Source organism: Alexandromys fortis, unplaced genomic scaffold (genome assembly GCF_014885135.2).
Source record: "Alexandromys fortis isolate MF-2015 unplaced genomic scaffold, M_Fortis_MF-2015_v1.1 scaffold_106, whole genome shotgun sequence".
NCBI lineage: Eukaryota > Metazoa > Chordata > Mammalia > Rodentia > Cricetidae > Alexandromys > Alexandromys fortis.
In genome coordinates this window covers 238,460-256,742 of record NW_026067980.1, presented here as the reverse complement: position 1 = coordinate 256,742, position 18,283 = coordinate 238,460, and the positions used below count along the sequence as shown (strand labels likewise).

General features: G+C 40.6%; 1 protein-coding gene across 1 annotated transcript in view; it reads right to left on the bottom strand.

The window, feature by feature from the left end:
- Window positions 1-18,283, bottom strand: part of Atf6 (activating transcription factor 6) — a 174,991-nt gene that overhangs the window by 117,399 nt on the left and 39,309 nt on the right. Inside the window, exons 8-9 of the mRNA XM_050158193.1 lie at window positions 3,227-3,285; window positions 369-554 (exon numbers count right to left, since the gene is read on the bottom strand). Coding sequence (XP_050014150.1) covers window positions 369-554; window positions 3,227-3,285 — 245 coding nt within the window. The remainder of the gene's footprint in view (window positions 1-368; window positions 555-3,226; window positions 3,286-18,283) is intronic.

Below are 18,283 nucleotides of genomic sequence, written 5' to 3'. Positions count from 1 at the left end.
TCTGGACTCAATTCTCAGGCCCCAGGAGAAAAATATCTTTATAAGGTCATTGTTGTAATTTTTTTCCTACCATAAATGTTTTGTGCTTATTGCACCCCCATTTTCTTAGCACTACTATTTTATATTATTTAAAAAGTAATTATCAATTTACTTATCAAAAATAAAAAGAAAGTCAAGCCAGAAAGAGGTGGCTCTCGCTTTTAATCCCAGCACTTGGGAGGCAGAGGCAGGTGCAAGGCCAGCCTGGTCTACAAAGTGAGTTTAGGTAGACCCAGAGTTGTTACACAGAGAAACCCTGTCTCGCAAAACCAAAAGAAGAAAGAAGGTCAGTTTGCCCCGCCTCAGCCAGCTGCACCACGAGCACCCACCTCTGACACCACCTCATCCAGTTGTCGCTTCAGGGACCCGTTCTCCTTCTTCAGCTGCTCGTTCTCTGAAAGGGCAGCCTTCAACCTGGCCTCCAGTCCTAGCATATACTCCTTCTTCTTCTTGCGTGACTGACAAGCAGACTCACGGTTTTTTATCATCCGCTGCTGTCTCCTTAGCACAGCAATCTAGGAGAAGTTACAAGTTACAATGAATCATTGTACAGGTTTTGGGACAACATCAAAATATCAAAACCTACTAATTTTTCAAATTATTTCTAAACAACTTTGGTCAAAATATACATTAGTAGTTATCTAAAACACATTTAAAATATACTGCTCAAATTAAGTAAGCTCAGGTCAAATGAGTAAAAAGGCTTTCTCAAACCTAGTCACTGGGGTTTTCTGAAGCACAGTGCCGAGCATCTAGCTTGCCATTTAGAAAGGCCCCAGAAAGTGCCTCAAAGGAGCTATGTGAGGTAGTGCACACTGAAAATCCCAGGATTCAGGCAGGAGGACTCCTGCAAAGTTGAGGCAAGTCTGGCCCAATTTCTAAAAAGATAAGGAAAAACATCTGGACCAGTGAGATGGCTTAGTGTGTCAAGCACTGGCTGCACAAGCCTGAATGCTGAGTCTGATCCCCAGTACTATGTGGGTGGGAGGAGAGAACCAACTCTACAGAGCTGTCTCTGACCTCCACAATGACTGCCATAGAACACACACACACATCCCAGGGAGCACTGACCCACTCGCTTGCACACGTACATACACACACACACACACAATAATAGTAAAGTAAAATTTCTAATTATTTGAAGTGTCTTTAAATACATGCATATGGAATTTTATCTCAGTTTTATACATGAAGAGCTGGGTTTAGAACACCAGATACCAAAGCCTGCAAATGCTCGCCTCCCAAAATGCCTTAATATTTGCATACAGTCTACTTACACCTGCCTCATACTCCTAAACCAGCGGGTTTTCAACCTGTGGGTTACAGCCCCTTTGGCAAATCTTTATCACCAAAACAAAAATTTGACATTATGATTCATTTAGAGTTATGAAGTACCCACAAAAATGATTTTAAGGTTGGGGTCACCACAACATGAGGAACCGTGTTAACATGCTGCAGCATTAGGAAGGTTGAGGACCACTCACAACCATTGTTGGGTTACTTAATCTAATACATAGGCACAGTTGTTATGCTGTAACAAAGTTCTAGACATTTATAGTGTGGGTGCAACTTTCTTTTTCTATTTTCTACCTCAGAATGTTGAATCCATACATGCAAATTCAATGTATATGAAGGGCCAAATATCTATGCTGATTTAATCACCACTGCTGGTCTTAAATTAATTGACTAAGTTCTCAAACCCTAGATCCAATTACTCAGACTACTTCTCATGTTGAGTTGGTATCAGTACTTTTCCTCAGTAATACATATCTTTCAAAATACACAAGAAGCTAGGCTTGGAGGGACACACCTGCACTCCCCGCATTCTGGACTACAAACAGAAGGACTACTACTTCAAAGTCAGTCTGGCCCATATGAGAGACTGTCCCAAACCAAAAACACAAATAAGAACAATAACAGCAAACCTATGAAGATACCATTATTGTTTTATTCTATATAATTTATTGCCTCTTCCAATCCTTCACTCACCAAAAGTGTATTGAGTAGATGTTAATGACCAAGTTTATTTCAATGCAAACATTCTATTATCTCTCTCTAGTTCTGATGTCAACTCTCCTAAACAGGCATTCATGACTACATCCACAAACTATTGCAACAGACTCCTAGCCTTGTGGATTATCTTCTAGTCCATCCTGCCTACCAGTTGTTGATGTGGGAGTGTCATATCAATCTGTTGATTTCATTGGTTAAGTAATAAAGAAACTGCTTGGCTGGCCCTCATAGGTTAAAACATAGGTGGGAGGAGTAAACAGAACAGAATGCTGGGAGGAAGAGGAAGTGAGCTCAGACTCGACAGCTCTGCTCTCTGGAGCAGAGACGCCATGCTCCGCTCTCCCGGGCAGCCGCACGCGATGAAGCTCCGACCCAGGATGGACGTAGGTTAAGATCTTCCCTGGTAAGCCACCTCGTGGGCTACACAGATTATTAGAAATGGGCTAGTCCAGGTGCGAGAGTTAGCCGAGAAGAGGCTAGATAGAAATGGGCCAAGCAGTGTTTAAATGAATACAGTTTGTGTGTTGTTATTTCGGGGCATAAGCTAGCCAGGCGGCCGGGGTGCTGGGGACGCAGCCCCGCTGCTCATATTACAACAAGTTGTAAACTCCTCAAAATATCTTTGCCTTATTGGCACTCTGCTGCAAGAACCAGCTAGTCAGTTAACTATCCTAACTACCCATTTTCGCTTTCACCTCCTTCACTGAGAGCACTCACTACCTAACCACGCCTTCTCCTTAACTCCAGTCTCTACTCCATAATCTCCACAATATTTTTCCATTTTTATCCATACTGTTTATTCCCACTTAATGCCATCTCCTTCACTAACTTATTTCTAAAGTCCTCACCTCTTCAATTATTCTCATCTAATTTTTTATTTTCTCTGAATATTTTGTAGTCTTATAATTTGGAAGACACAGCAAAATATTCCAATGACTTCAATTGTTTCAACAATGCTAACTATGTTTCTTTCACTTATATTTTAGACCTTGAAAACTAAAGTCATATCTGATACTATTTTTTAATAACCAAAAATATCTACCATTATCACACTTAATTTTTGTTACATTTAAAAAAAAATACAATCTACTGTTACATAATTAGCCTAATTTTGTTTGGATAGCTGGTAAGAAAGCAATCCTCCAAAGAACATTAACTCCATTAGGTTATATACACAGCTGGATGAGTTACTGGTGTCTATGTGTTTCCCAATGGACTTCTTAAAGCGTCCTCCTACGGGTGCATCACAGCTCCGTCAGTAAATGTCCCACTACAGGTGCACCACAGCTCCATTGGTAAACACAATTACAGTTTCAGATGAGTTCCTTTTAAGAAAACTGTCTTGGTTAGGGTTTCTACTGCTATGATAAACACCATGACCAAAATCCACTTGAAGAGGACAGGATTTATTTCACATTACAGTTTGTGGTCCAGCATCCAGGGAACTCAGGGAAGAACTCAAGGCGGGCTCAAAGAGACTGAAGCGGCTACATTTCACAGAGACTACATGGGTCTGCGCTGGGTCCTCTGCACATATGCTATGGTTGTGTAACTTGGGGTTCCTGTGGGACTCCTAACAGTGCGAGTGGGCGCTATCTCTGACTCTTTTGCCAGGGTTTGGGACCCTTTTCCTCCTACTGAGTTGCCTTGCCCAGCCTTGATATGAGGGTTACTGCCTGGTCTTATTTATCTTGTGCCATGATTGATTGATGTCCCTAGGAGACCTGCTATTTTCTGGTCGGGAGAAGCAGAGAAAGAGGATCTGTGAGGGAGGGGGTGACAGGAGGGGTGGAGGAAAGGGAAGCTGTGGTTGGAATGTATTGTACAAGAGAATAATAAATAAATTTTTAAAATTTTTATAAGCATACATTATCTTGAAAATTATTGTATAAAGGAATATACAATTAAGAGTTGGACAAATAATTTGGGGATAAAAAAAAGAACTCAAGGCAGAAATCTAGAGTCAGGAACTGATGAAGAGACCATAGAATTTTCTCAGCCTGCTTTTTTATAGCACCCAGGACTACCAGCCCTGGGCTGGCACCACCCGCAATGGGCTGGGTCCTTCCACATCAATCACTAAGAAAATAGATCCCTGCCTTGCCCAATCTCATGGGGGCATTTTCTCAACTGAGGTTCCCTCTTCCAAAATAAACCTATCTTTTATCAAGTGGACATGAAACGAGCCAGCACACTATAATAGTAAACTTATAGCTTCCCAAATACTGTATTTCCTAGCAACAGTGGTAAACTATAACTAAATGATCTCCCAGCATCAAATACTGTCGATCATCTTTAGTAGGACACACAAAGAAACACATTCCATGAGTTGTCGAAATGGATGCTTTTTTTTTTCACTTTTAACTGAAACTCCACAAAGAAGGCTGATCTTACATACCAGCCATCACAATAGTTCCCAGTTCCATATATCTCTAGAACTGGTTTTGTTATTATTCCCATAACTGCTTACATTATGACGACTATCAAAGTAATACCAAATATACACAGATAGACAGAGGAAGGGAAAGGGGTAAAGGGGAGGGAGAGGGAGGGAGCAAACCCATGACAAATTGATTCCTCATCAATTTCAAAACACTCTTAGGACAATGCCACTTTGTTCAGTGAACATCAGTTTTAGGCAGCTTCATTTTTTCCTGGGAAAGCCAATGTCCATAATTAATACTTAGTACTAGGTGCTGAAGTACATGGAACACTGAGCAAACACATAAAAGAGAAGGTTCCCAGATGGAAGAATTTATACTAAAAGTTAGATAAAAGGCAACTTTAAAGGCTAATTAATCTATGGAATTTAGGGAGGCTTACAGATGGTACACCATTTAATAAATTTCAAACAAGGATTAGGCATTTCTATAAACAGAAAAAGCACCTGCACATTATACACAGCATGAAGATTTCAAAGGCTGTCAACCCACATGCCTCAGTCTAAAAAAAAAAAATGAAAACCACCTGTGGCCAAATAGTCTGTTTTTCTCATAGAAAAAGACCCATTGTAACAGTTCCGAAAATATCCAGCCTTACCAATAAAAGCAGAGTAAGAGCTGTATAAATAAATGAAATGCGCTAGAGTCAAAGAGTACAGGGCCGCTACTCTATCTCAGCAAGTGTCTGTAGCTACTGAATACACAATATTAAATTATGCTTCTTAGACCAAAAAGAGCATAAAAATAATTTTTAGACTACGCATACACACACCCTGGTGTTCTTGAGGGGAGTATTTGCTTTCGTTTTGTTTATATTCCGTCGGGTACACTGACTTTTTTGCACATATGATGTATCAGAATCATTCCCAGACAGAAGAATGGCAGCATAATACAACCCTATTTGTTCAATTACTACAGTTTTCCAGGTTCCTTTAAGGAAACCATAATCAAGCCAAGCATTATAGCATACACCTGTAATCCCAGCGCTTGTGAAGCAGACGAGAATTGTTGTGAGTTCAGGGTCAGCCTGATCTACAGAGCAGGTTTCAAGCTAGTCAGGGTTACACAATAAGACTATGTCTCAAAAACAAAGTAAAATAAAAATAGTTAATAAATAAAATGTCTCATTTGAACCACTGTTAGAGAATAGACAAATCAAGGCATGAATAGAGGTGAGCTGACTTCAAACCTCTTGGAACCTATTTAGTAGCTCCACCAGGCTTTGATGGACCACAGAATCACAGCATAGACGGAGTGCTGTTTAGCTACTCGAATTATGTGCTGTCTAGAAACAGAAACTTACGGAACTGCCTACGTCTGGAAGCTAGCTCATCACTGTGAGCTTTCTGTACAAACATGAAATTGAGGGACTGGCTCACTAGTTCACTGATGCTCCCCCATCAAGGCACATCAGATGGTTTAAAAGACCAAATGGGCCAACGGGTAGCCTGTTCCTGCTGCTGAGCATCCTGCCTTCAGAGGTCTCTCCCACCAAGCACCACGCCTTGGAAAAAGAATAAAGAACTGAAGGGAAACATCCACAGCTGCAAAGGATTCACCCACTAGTGCCACTGCACTATGAAGTGTGTTTTCCTTATAAAACAAACATTTATTTGCATATAAGAGACTTATGTAAAAGGAAAAATTTCACAAATGACTAAGTTCCTTTTGAAACTTGGATCAGTTTAAAAGGCAAAGCTTCAAAACTGCCCACATTTTGTTTTTAATATTAAAAGCTTTACCAACTGATAAATACTTTACTTAAAACCCCTTGACAAACAAAATGATGTTTAGAGCCTTAAGTCTAAGATGCTGCTAAAAAAACCCAAAAAAAAAAAAAAAACATGTGCTGCAAACACTATAAACTATGGCAGGATGAGAGTGGGGTACTTCTATGCTTACAAACACATCCAAACATCTCAGGCAAGCTCAGTCCAGAACAAGAACAGCACGCAGTCAGAGAACAACTCTGTTATTGGGGAATATTATTTTTAGGTGTGTGACTTTTGTTTATGCTGCATTTGTTTAACTCTGTGAAGCTGTGTTGCTGTGCCTGTCTAAAACACCTGATGGTCCTAATAAAGCCATGAACAGCCAATAGCAAGGCAGGAGCAAAAGTAGGCAGGGCTAGCAGGCAGAGCAGAAATAGAAGGAGACATCTAGGAGGAAAGTGAAGGAGGAGCAACGAGAGAGCAAGGAGAGGAAGACATGAGGGGCCAGCCACCCAGCTACACAGCAAGCCATGGATAAAGAAGTAAATAAAGGTACATGATGTGGGATTCCCTTCTGTATGCTGTGATTTCCATTAATGAATAAAGAAACTGCTTTGGACCTATAGCAGGGCAGAACTTAGGCGGGGGGGGGGGGGGGGGGGGGGGGGGGGCTGAATGCTGGGAGAAAGAGGGCAGAGTTAGAGAGAAGCCATGGAGCTGCTGCCGGAGACAGACACACTGAAACTGTGCTGGTAGGCCACAACCTCATGGTGATGCACAGATTAATGGAGATGGGCTAAATTAAGATGTAAGAATTAGCAAATTAGAAGCTAGAGCTAATGGGCCAAGCAGTGATTTAAATAATATAATTTCTGTGTGATTATTTTGGGTCTGAGCTGCCAGGTGGAAACTAAGGGCCTCCTTATAACAGGTATACACAAATAGAAAGATAAAAGTTCAGAGGCAAAGGTAGTTAGGATAATTTAAGAATAAGGCCGGGTATTTATAATTAAGAATAAGCCTCCATGTGTAATTTATTTGGGAGCTGGGTGGTGAGCCCCCAAAAAAGTCAAGAGTAAAATATTCCACAGCACTCTGTGGAGTGGATTCTCTTCTAACCTTCATGGGTTCCAGAATCAGATTTAAGACTCTGGTCACCAGGCTTGTGCAAGTGCTAAGCCCACTGAGCTAAGTCACTGAACAGACTGGCTCTTTGTTTTTTTGTTTGTTTGTTTGTTTTTTTATTTATTAAAGATTTCTGTCTCTTCCCCACCGCTGCCTCCCTTCCCTCCCCCTCCCCTACTCAAGTCCCCCTCCCTCGTCAGCCTAAAGAGCAATCAGGGTTCCCTACCCTGTGGGAAATCCAAGGACCACCCACCTCCATCCAGGTTTAGTAAGGTGAGCATCCAAACTGCCTAGGCTCCCACAAAGCCAATACGTGCAGTAGGATCAAAATCCCATTGCCATTGTTCTTGAGGTCTCAGTAGTCCTCATTGTCCGCTATGTTCAGCGAGACCGGTTTTAACCCAGGCTTTTTCAGACCCAGGCCAGCTGGCCTTGGTGAGTTCCCGATAGAACATCCCCATTGTCTCAGTGTGTGAGTGCACCCCTCTTGCTCGTGCTCTCTCTTCTTGTGCTCCTGATTTGGACCTTGAGATTTCAGTCCGGTGCTCCAATGTGGGTCTCTGTCTCTGTCTCCTTTCATCGCCTGATGAAGGTTAATATTCAGGAGGATGCCTAATATGTTTTTCTTTGGGTTCTCCTTCTTATTTAGCTTCTCTAAATTATATTATGGCTAGAAACCAAATATGAGTGAGTACATCCCATGTTCCTCTTTTTGGGTCTGGCTTACCTCACTCAGGATAGTGTTTTCTATTTCCATCCATTTGCCTGCAAACTTCAAGAAGTCCTTGTTTTTTACTGCTGAGTAGTACACTAATATGTATATATTCCATACTTTCTTCATCCATTCTTCAATTGAAGGGCATCTAGGTTGTTTCCAGGTTCTGGCTATTACAAACAATGCTGCTATGAACATAGTAGAGCATATACTTTTGTTGTATGATAAGGCCTCTCTTGGGTATATTCCCAAGAGTGGTATTGCTGGGTCCATGGGTAGGTTGATCCCGAATTTCCTGAGAAACCTCCACACTGCTTTCCAGAGTGGTTGTACAAGTTTGCATTCCCACCAGCAATGGATGAGTGTACCCATTTCTCCACAACCTCTCCAGCAAAGGCTATCATTGGTGTTTTTGATTTTAGCCATTCTGACAGGTGTAAGATGGTATCTTAAAGTTGTCTTGATTTGCATTTCCCTGATCGCTAAGGAAGTTGAGCCAGACTGGCTTTTTGAATTAGACTGGTGATTCCACAGCTCTGTAAATAAATATGAAACTACTAATGTACACTTCAAAACAAAACAAGAGTAGAGCTCAGGGTAGAAGAGCACTTCACCAGCATGTATAGGGCTCTGGGTTCAATCTCTAATACAGAAGGGAAAAATCATATTGTATATGCATTATCTCAATGGAGTTGTTTTTAAAAAATAACATAGGAACTTATTAAACAAACACAACAAGAAACTACAAAGAATTATGTGAGGAAATCCTGGCACTCGGGAGATAGAGACAGGATTCAGGAATTCAAAGCCAACCTTGGCTATAGAGACAGGATTCAGGAATTCAAAGCCAACCTTGGCTATATAGTAAGTACTCAGTCAGCCTATGCTACATGACATCTTACCTTTAAAAAAAAAAAGGAAGAGAGAAATCATGCCAAGAAAATAATGACATATAGAGATTAGAATGTCATTTGGTAAACTCTATCAAAATTGAGACAGTACCTATCTTCTGTCCCTGCAATTCCAATTTCAGAAATTCCTCAGATATACTTGCACAGAGACAAAATAAAGTGTACCAAGATATCCAAAGGAAGACTGTCCACAAAGAAAAGACCACAAAAAAATGTAAATTATGGAACCTCTATGAAATAGACTCCCATCCAGCTTTTCTTAAAGTGCATTTATTTTTTTAAGATTTACTTATTTTTATTTCGTGTGTGGCTGTTTTGCCTCCATGATTATTTATGCACTACGTGCATGCAGTACCCACAGAAGCCAGAGAATGGAATTGGATCCCCTGGAACTAGGGTTACAGGCAGCTATGAGCCACCGAGTTGGTAATGAGAGTCGAATCAAGGTCTTCTGGGAGAGCAGCCAGTGCTCTTAACCATTGAGCCATCTCCATCCTCTACCTTTCAGCTTTAAGTACTGGGAAAATCTCCAAGATATATTAAGTAAGAAAACCGTGTGTGTATGTGTGTGTGTGTGTGTGTGTGTGTATGTGTGCGTATGTGTGTGTGTTTGTGTATGTATAATGTACTATTTCTGTAGAAGAGGTCAGCAGTGAAAGCTCTAAGCATGTGCATATTAAAGAGCCACCTCAGGACAGCTAGACACAAAACTAGGGAAGCTGATTTTGAGCAGAGGCACTGATTGTCAAAGCACTGTGTCCCCACGGTAAACCCCTAGGTAAGACTGTAGGAATCTGAGAAAAGAGGGGATAAGTATTCAATTATTTAGGATATAAGTCAGCATCCTTTTAAATGATTAATTATTAGCTTTATCAAGATAGCAAATAGAAAGATATAAAGAACACTAAATTTAGCCAAGCATGGTGGTGCACTCCTTTAACCCCAGCACTAGGGAAACAGAAGCAGGCAGACTTGTGAGTTCAAGGCCAAATTGGTCTACATAGCAAGTACCAGGTCAGCCAGGGACGCACAGTGAGACCCTGTCTTAAAAGACAAGACTACTTTAGCCAGCTTTAGCACAACATGAATCCATCACAATGCACAACATAGGGGTGGGGGCTGTTTGCAACCATAAATTAGATTAATTTCCAAAATCCTTATTCAAGATAAATTTTTTAGAAGTACCAAAACTCCATCTAAGAGAAACTTTAGCAAAGTATACTTTTCTTTGATTTGCAGTCACTGGTAGCAGCAAAGCCAAAACCTAGTCAGCACAAAGTGACTTTTTCCTTCTAAAATCTGGACAGTTTCTGAGAAGCACCAGATCTTTCCTACTGAAATTGTTCTGACAGATTCCTTGACTTTGCAGCCTAAAGAAATACCATGATCTCGGTGCTCGCTCTGTTAAAAGCATTTAGTTGCTAAAAACTGTCTCCTCATTCTTTCTCTTCTTCCATCTAAGACAGCTGTAGGATCAAAGGAGGTTCAACTCCCATTTAATTCTAAGAGAGGACCTGGGGTGTTTAGTGTCTAGAGTTTAGCTTTTTTTTTTTTCTGAAAAAGAACACAGGTAGAGCGCCTGTCACTTTACACTGCAATTAGATTATTATAGCATCGTATTCTTTTGAAAGACAGGCTGCTGGGGTCTCTCATGAGTTTTGTTCCTATACGTCTTCTTACTGCAGGCTAAGTATGCAAAGTTTTTAACCCACCTGGTGGGTGGGTATCAAGGCCATTTCTTGGGGTTAGGTTCCCAACAAGCAACTTTGAAAAAAGCGGTAGAGAGTCCCTCTGGAAAAGGAGGAACGTCCTGCTTGTTTTAAAAATGAAAGATTCCCCAAGTTCACATCTGTCCACTGAATGAAAAGGAACAGTGTGTGCAAGCGTGTCCACTAGGGGTCACATCACACCACCTCCATGTTCACAAACCAACACCTGAAATCTCTAACTTTTTAACACCATTTCCAGAAAAAAGAAAAGCAAAATCCTATTTGGAATGCTGAGAGAATGCCCTTCTCAGCATTTCTAATGGCTGCAGGCATGTGGGAAGGAATCCTCCCCAACCTAGGACCCTTCTTTTTCATGACGGCTCTGTGGACCTGACCCAGGAAGCTCCAAAAGATAGTCCTCATGGAAAGACTCTAGTCAAAGAAGATTGGAAAAGTGTGCAAGGTGATAAACGGTTCAATAGATATTATGGGATGGATGGGTAGGCAGAAAGAAATGGCTAGGGCCTCCTGGCAATCGAGTTAGTGCTTCTCATTCAACCTCCCCTTAGTTCTCTTCTAGCTCTGTACTAATTTGTCATCATTTCCTTTCCATTGTTTCAGCCGACGCATTTCATTAAGTCTTAGCTCTACCTTGGCCCACTACAGAATATATAGAATAATTTCACATTTTTCATGGTCCTTTATCCCAATAACTCAAATAATATAATTTTAAAATCTTAAACTAAGGTCATTACAATTCATAAACTGTGGAAATGGTGATGAGAAGAGATGGAAATAATAAGGGTAACACGAACTTAAACAGAAAGTTTTCAAGCTCATAACTTGACACCTGGCAGTGTTCAACCACCCTTCCAAGAAGAATAAGCATGCTCTCTGTCAAGCCATCTTTGTAATTCCAGGATTGCATTTATTAGCAGACTACATAGAGAATGTCTACACTAAAATAAAATGTCTACTTTTTTTCCATCAGGATCAGAGCCAAAACCAAATTGTACTTCCTAAAAGTGTAGGTAAGTTTTCCAAGAGTTAAACATAACCTATTTACCAGCAAAAAGCAAGAAGACTGAAATTACAATTTGAACCAGACAAACTGTTTCATAACAGAAGATGTGGCACTTACTGCCGTCTGCAGAATATGGTATGCTAGAAACGCTACTTATGGCAGCAGGCCCTAGGGAAGGAGGCTGCCAAACAAAAGAATTCAAAACAGGTAGGGAAAAGTAGCCGTGTCAGCATTACAAAGCCACAAAAGATTGATACAATTTTTTTCTGAATTACAACCTCTTCACTATTTGGTCTAAAAGCACAAAAATTATATGAAAAATAAAATTGGAGGGAGGTACATTTTGAATCAAGACTGTATCTACATTAATTAAAATTTAATGAGACTTTTAAAAAACGTACATTACTAACACAGAGACTGTTCCAGTGGGCCACAGTCTTCTCTACAGCTCCTGCTAGAATAGGTTTACTTTGGGTTCCTTAGGTGGGTTGGCCAGCTGATAGGACAGACTAATGCTTTTCTACTTTATATAAATATGAAAAACTCAAAATGAAAAGTCTTGACTGAGTTTCTGTGTGGTGGTTTAGATAAGAATGGCCCTCATAGGCTCATATATTTGAATGCTTTGTCACCAGTGAGTAGCACTATTTGAGAATGATTAGGAGGTGTGGCCTTATGGAAATGGCTTCTAGGTTTCAAAAGCCTGTGCTAGACCCAGTCCCCTCTGCCTCCTTTTGGATCAGGACGTAGCTCTCAGCTGCTTCTTCAGAACCACACCTGCATGTTACCAGGCTCCCCATCATGACGATAATAGACTAAACCTGTGAGACTGTAAACAAGCCCCCAATTAAATGCTTTCTCTTATCAGGGCTGCCGTGGTCGTGGTGTCTCTTCACGCAATATAAAGTGCCTAAGACATCCTGAAATGCTAGCTCAGTGAAAATGGCACAAAAAAACCTCAGTGCAGGCTGACTAGAAAGTCATTCTAAGAATCTTTAGGTTTCTTACATTCCACACAGGCTACATTAATGTTTCTTTTATAATTCTATCAGTTCTAAATTCTATAAAAGTTGACTAGCCCATAAATACTGCTAGCAATAAAAGATAACACTTATCAGTACAATACATTCTTATCTCAAACTTCCTCCAGTTCCTCAGTGTTAACTGAGACTCTGTCAGCAAGTTACTCAAAACTTCCCAGAGTACTCTGTGAAAGCCATGTTAACATATTTTCTTTCACATCAAACAACTCATGAAAGATGTCTAGCTAAGAGACCAGCATGTAATTAACTGAATATATGTGGAAAGTACAAATGAGTCAGTGAATCCATGATGACTGTCAACCTTCAGATGCCCAGTGACCACATACAGTCTAAAAGAAAACAATGGCTTCCAGCTTCTAAACACCATGGCTGTATATAAAAGCTTAGGATTAGAAGAGGACTTTCCACCACTTACCTGCGCCTGTTACAGATAACCCACTGGAATAACTCAGAATAATTCTGTTGTCCACATGACATCCTACCTTTCCTAAAAGTTGGTTCCTATGTCTACATTCAGTCTCTGCTTTTAGACCCCTTGAGCAGCCAGTATGTTAAGTTTAAAAACAAAAACAAAAAAACAAAACACTGGCAAACACCAGCATTGTAGAGCTCTGCCCAAAAGTGGCAAAAGGTCCTACAAAAGGTCCTAGCCATGCTACTTATCAGGTTTTTGCTCATGCAGAAAGACAGATCCAGATGAGAAAACCTCTAAACATGTTCCAATGTGTTTTGCAATGTGTACAGGCTTAAGAAAGAGAGAAAATGTGTATGGACAGTATAGAAAGAAATAGTTTAAAAATAGTAAAGTCTTTAAAGACCAAGTTAAAGCAATATAAAAGGAAAGAGCCACGTAAGATGGGAAATACACAAGGAATCTGGATCCTGGTATGTTATTGCATTGATTCTGAATTTTTTGATTGCTGATAAGGAAATGACAGTTGCCGACAGACATGGGACTGAAAGGGGAATTGCTGAAATAAACCAGCCTAGATATTTTAAGAATGACTTAACCTTAAAATAGAACTCAAAAAAAAATGCATTGCTTTGGAGAAGCGATTCTGCTTTTACTTCTACAGAAAACAAGAGGCTGTAGATTCCTTCAGGGTTGATATAGATCAGGTTGGATCAGGGAAGATCTCCTGAATCTTGACAGGTGATATATATTAGTAAGGTTACAGCTGGTCTTCACAGGACTTGGCCATTATTTCAGTTTTCTCAGATATCCCTAAAGATGCCTTTGCCTATAGACAACAAGAAGCAGTCTGGAGAAGATGACACCCACATTCCCAAGAGATAGCATGGGTGGTTTTTGGTTACTTGGTGGGTTGTGGATGTTTGTTATCATTTAGGGAAATATAGGAATATAGGATAAAAAGACAACTATTAATCTCAGACATTTTGTCAAATGTAAAGCTATTTTTTATTTTTATTATGAATTTAAAGTTATTTTTGTTATACTGAATATATGTTTCTACTCTTGTTTGGGATACTGTATTATGCAGCGCATTTAAATGCAATGTATAATTAAGAAATGAGATTAATAGTTAATCTATAATAATCAAACTTGTAGTCACAGTAGGTATGTTTTCCAGGTTAAACAAGTATATTTTAGACAGATGATTTTCAAACACTTCAAAGACCTAAAGAATATGGCATTTAAAATGTTTTGTTAATATAGGGTTTTTCATGGCAATGAGACACATTTACTCCTGACAGCGCCAATTTACTTCAGAGAAGATGATGGGCATCAAAGAAACTCCTTATGGAGTTTCATTGTGGCAGGGTTAGTCACTAGGCAAAGAAACTGTTCTTGCCTTTGACTGCTGACAGTATGCTGTACAGACTAGGCAAGTGGTAAACAGGAAAAGGCCTGTTGAACTTTGCCAAGACAATGCAAGACAGTCCTTTGAGATTCCTGCTTCACAGAAGTCTGCCAGATATTCTGCAGGACACAGAGGAAAGTGATTATGAATTTTGCCAATACAAGGTAAGACAGTCCTTCAAATTTCCTGCTTCAATGAAAAGTATACCAGATAGTCTAGGCCTATAGGCCAAAGATGAATGCCCCAACATTGCAGAGGAGCTTTGGGTGACTATCCAGGCAGCCAGATGTCTCTGTTTTTAGGTAAAATTACATCCTTCTGGGGTCTTTGATGGAGTTAAAGACTAAACAGAGTCATATTTTCCTAAGTTATGATAGAAAGTAAATTACATCTAAAACTTTGGAATCACTAAAGTAAGATAGATAAAGGAGTATTTTCTGTAAATTTACTAAATACAAATAGACTGAATATTGTAAATATAATTCTTACTTGATAAGTGTTTTTGTTATATATTATAGTTTACTATGTTAAAGTTAAAACATTTCTTTTTATTTAGACAAAAAAAGGAAATGCTGTGAAATATTAGTTTTAGAAGTGTTACATTAATGTTTTGGAATATTTGCTTAATGATGCAAAGATGTGTTGCATGCTCTTATGTTGCATTTTTTAACTCTAGGAAGCTGTTACTTTGCCTACCTACAACACCTGATTGGTCCAATAAAAAGCTGAACATCCAATAGCTAGACAGGAGAGAGGGATAGGCAGGGCTGCCAGATAGAGTGAATAAATAAAAGGAGAAAAAGAAAAGAGAAGCAAGAAAGGGAGAAAGAGAGGAGGATGCCAGGGGCCAGCTACCCTGTGAAATATTCCTTTATACTATGTGAATTATGTGTCACTGTGATTGGGTTAATAAATAAGCTGATTGGCCAATAGCTGGACAGATAGAGGTTAGGTAAGACTTGCAGAAAATAGAGAGCACAAGGAAGAAGAGAAGTTTCTCAAAATTGTGAGATAAACTTGCCATACTGAGAAAAAAAATCAAGCCACGTGGCAGAGCATAGATAAGAAATATGGGTTAGAAGCAAAACATGAGCAAAGGCGTCAAGACCACGATGTTCGGAAACCCCACAGAAAAAAACTGACCTGAACTAGTGGGAGCTCACTGACTCTGGACCTGCATAAGATCAATCTAGCCCTCCTGAAAGCAGGTGACAGTGGGTGGCTTGGGCAGTTTGTGTGCCCACTGGCAGTGGGACCAGGAGCAATCCCTAATGAATGATCTGGCTTTTTGGAGCCCATTTCCTACCAAGAGAAACCTTGCTCAGCCTAGACACAAGGAGGAAGGCCTTGGTACTGCCTGAACATAGTGATGTGACAGAATTCATTGACTCTCCATGGGAGGCCTTACCCTCTCTGAGGAGTAGATGGGAGGAAAGAGGGGAAGGTGGGGAGGGAGGGGGAACTGGGATTGGTATGTAAAATAAAATAAAACTTAAAAAGAAATAGGGGTTAATTTAAAATGTAAGAGTTAGTAACAAGCCTAAGCTACTGGCTGAGCATTTATAATTAATAATAAGTCTCTGAATAGTTATTTGGGAGAGGTTGCCAAGACAAAGAGAAACTCTGACTAAACCACCCAGCCACAAGCCAGCTTCAGAGTAAGAAAGGTATATAGAATAGAGAATGATAAACCCAGAGGCAAAAGGTAAACAGGATAATTTAAGTTAAAAAAAAAAATAAAGCTGGCTAGAAATAAGTCAAGCAAAGGCCGGGCATTCATAAGTAACAATAAGTCTCTATGTATTTATTTGGAAGATGGGTGGCAGGCCCCCTCAAAGATCAAAGAGTAAAAAAAACAACAATAGAACAGACTCCTGAGCCCTTGTTCCTGCCAGCCCCACAGTCACCCCTTCAGCTCTGACCAAGATGATTCTTCCACATCTCTGAAAGGGGCCTCCCCAGAGGGGGTAGAATTCAAGAGTTTTGGTGGTAAAAGCAGATGCTATCCTCTGCCCCATGTGGAAAGACTGGCCTGATAGAAACTTAACTACATCCCCCAAGGCTGGGGGCCCTAAGCAGTTTGGGGGATACTCATACATGTCCTAGGAGTCACATCTTACATATAACCCTGTTCTTATTAGTCTCAGTGATAATAAAATATATCCATCTCTAAGAAAAAAAAGTCTCTATCATTTTAAACCTTTTTGGTCTTCTTGAAAAGCATACTCTTTACTTACTGGTTATACTTTTTAAATGAAAAAAATCACAGATTACTTTTTAATTTTTGCTATTGTCATTCTTTTTCTTTTTTTTTAAATATAATTTTTTATTGAAAAAAAAATTTCCGCCTCCTTCCCGCCTCCCATTTCCCTCCCAGTCTCCCGTCTCCCTTTTCCCCCCTCCTCCCTCTCCTCTCCCCCTCCCCCCACTCCTCTCCCCCTCCCTCTCCAGTCTGAAGGGCAGTCAGGGTTCCCTGTCCTGTGGAAAGTCCAAAGTCCTGCCCATTCCATCCTGGTCTAGGAAGGTGAACATCCAAACTGGCTAGGCTCCCACAAAGCCAGAACATGAAGTAGGATCAAAACCCAGTGGCATTGTCCTTGGCTTCTCAGCAGCCCTCATTGTCCTCCATATTCAGAGAGTCCGGTTTTATCCCATGCTTTTTCAGTCGCAGTCCAGCTGGCCTTGGTGAGCTCTCAATAGATCAGCCCCACTGTCTCCTTTGGTGGGTGCACCCCTTGTGTTCCTGACTTCTTTGCTCATATTTTCCCTCCTTCTGCTCAACTTGGGACATTGGGAGCTCAGTCCGGTGCTCCAGTGTGGGTCTCTGTCTCTATCTCCACTATCTTAGGGTTGGCAAGAGATTTGGTGCTAGAGGGGCTCCCGGGTGCCCAGGACGATGTCCCCAGTTAGTTCTTGGGGCAGCTGAGGACAGAGAACCTGAAATGACCCTATCCTATAGTCATACTGATGAATATCTTGCATATCGTCATTCTTTTTCTTATTATGGAAAGTTTCCCATGTGCTAAAAGGAAAGAAAAACAGCTTCCATAGCTATCTACATCTTTCCAATATTGTTTCTGTGCTCACCAGGTGCCAGTTTTTAACTCATTATGTCATTTATTTGTTACTCTTAAAGACTAATTTTTGACTGGACTCAGAATTTCTCAGCGAGAACTGCCTATGTCTCTTGGCAACCTGTTCCTGGTGCTTTTGACTTCCTGCATTCTTTTGGCCAAGAGTTTTGCATATTCTGTGCCTCCTCCTTGTTAATCTTAGGGCACTGCTGCTCCAGAGCAGCGCATCAGTGTTTGTGCTGTGAGACACTGAATCCTGGCTGCTTTACCCTGGCATTCTTGCCCTCTTTGTTTAAGAGCTTTCATTTTTTTTTGTTTGTTTGTTTGTTTTTGTTTTTTCGAGACAGGGTTTCTCTGTGGTTTTGGAGCCTGTCCTGGAACTAGCTCTTGTAGACCAGGCTGGTCTCGAACTCACAGAGATCCGCCTGCCTCTGCCTCCCGAGTGCTGGGATTAAAGGTGTGCGCCACCACCGCCAGGCAAGGGCTTTCTGACAACATACTGGTAGACACTGTCTTCTTTAGAGAGATTAAAATGTTTGCAGATCCTGCTAACTCTTTTGTGCCCCAACCACCAAGACACAGTAAGTACTATGTGACAGTCCAGGAATATCCTTCTCTCTCTCTCTCTCTCTCTCTCTCTCTCTCTCTCTCTCT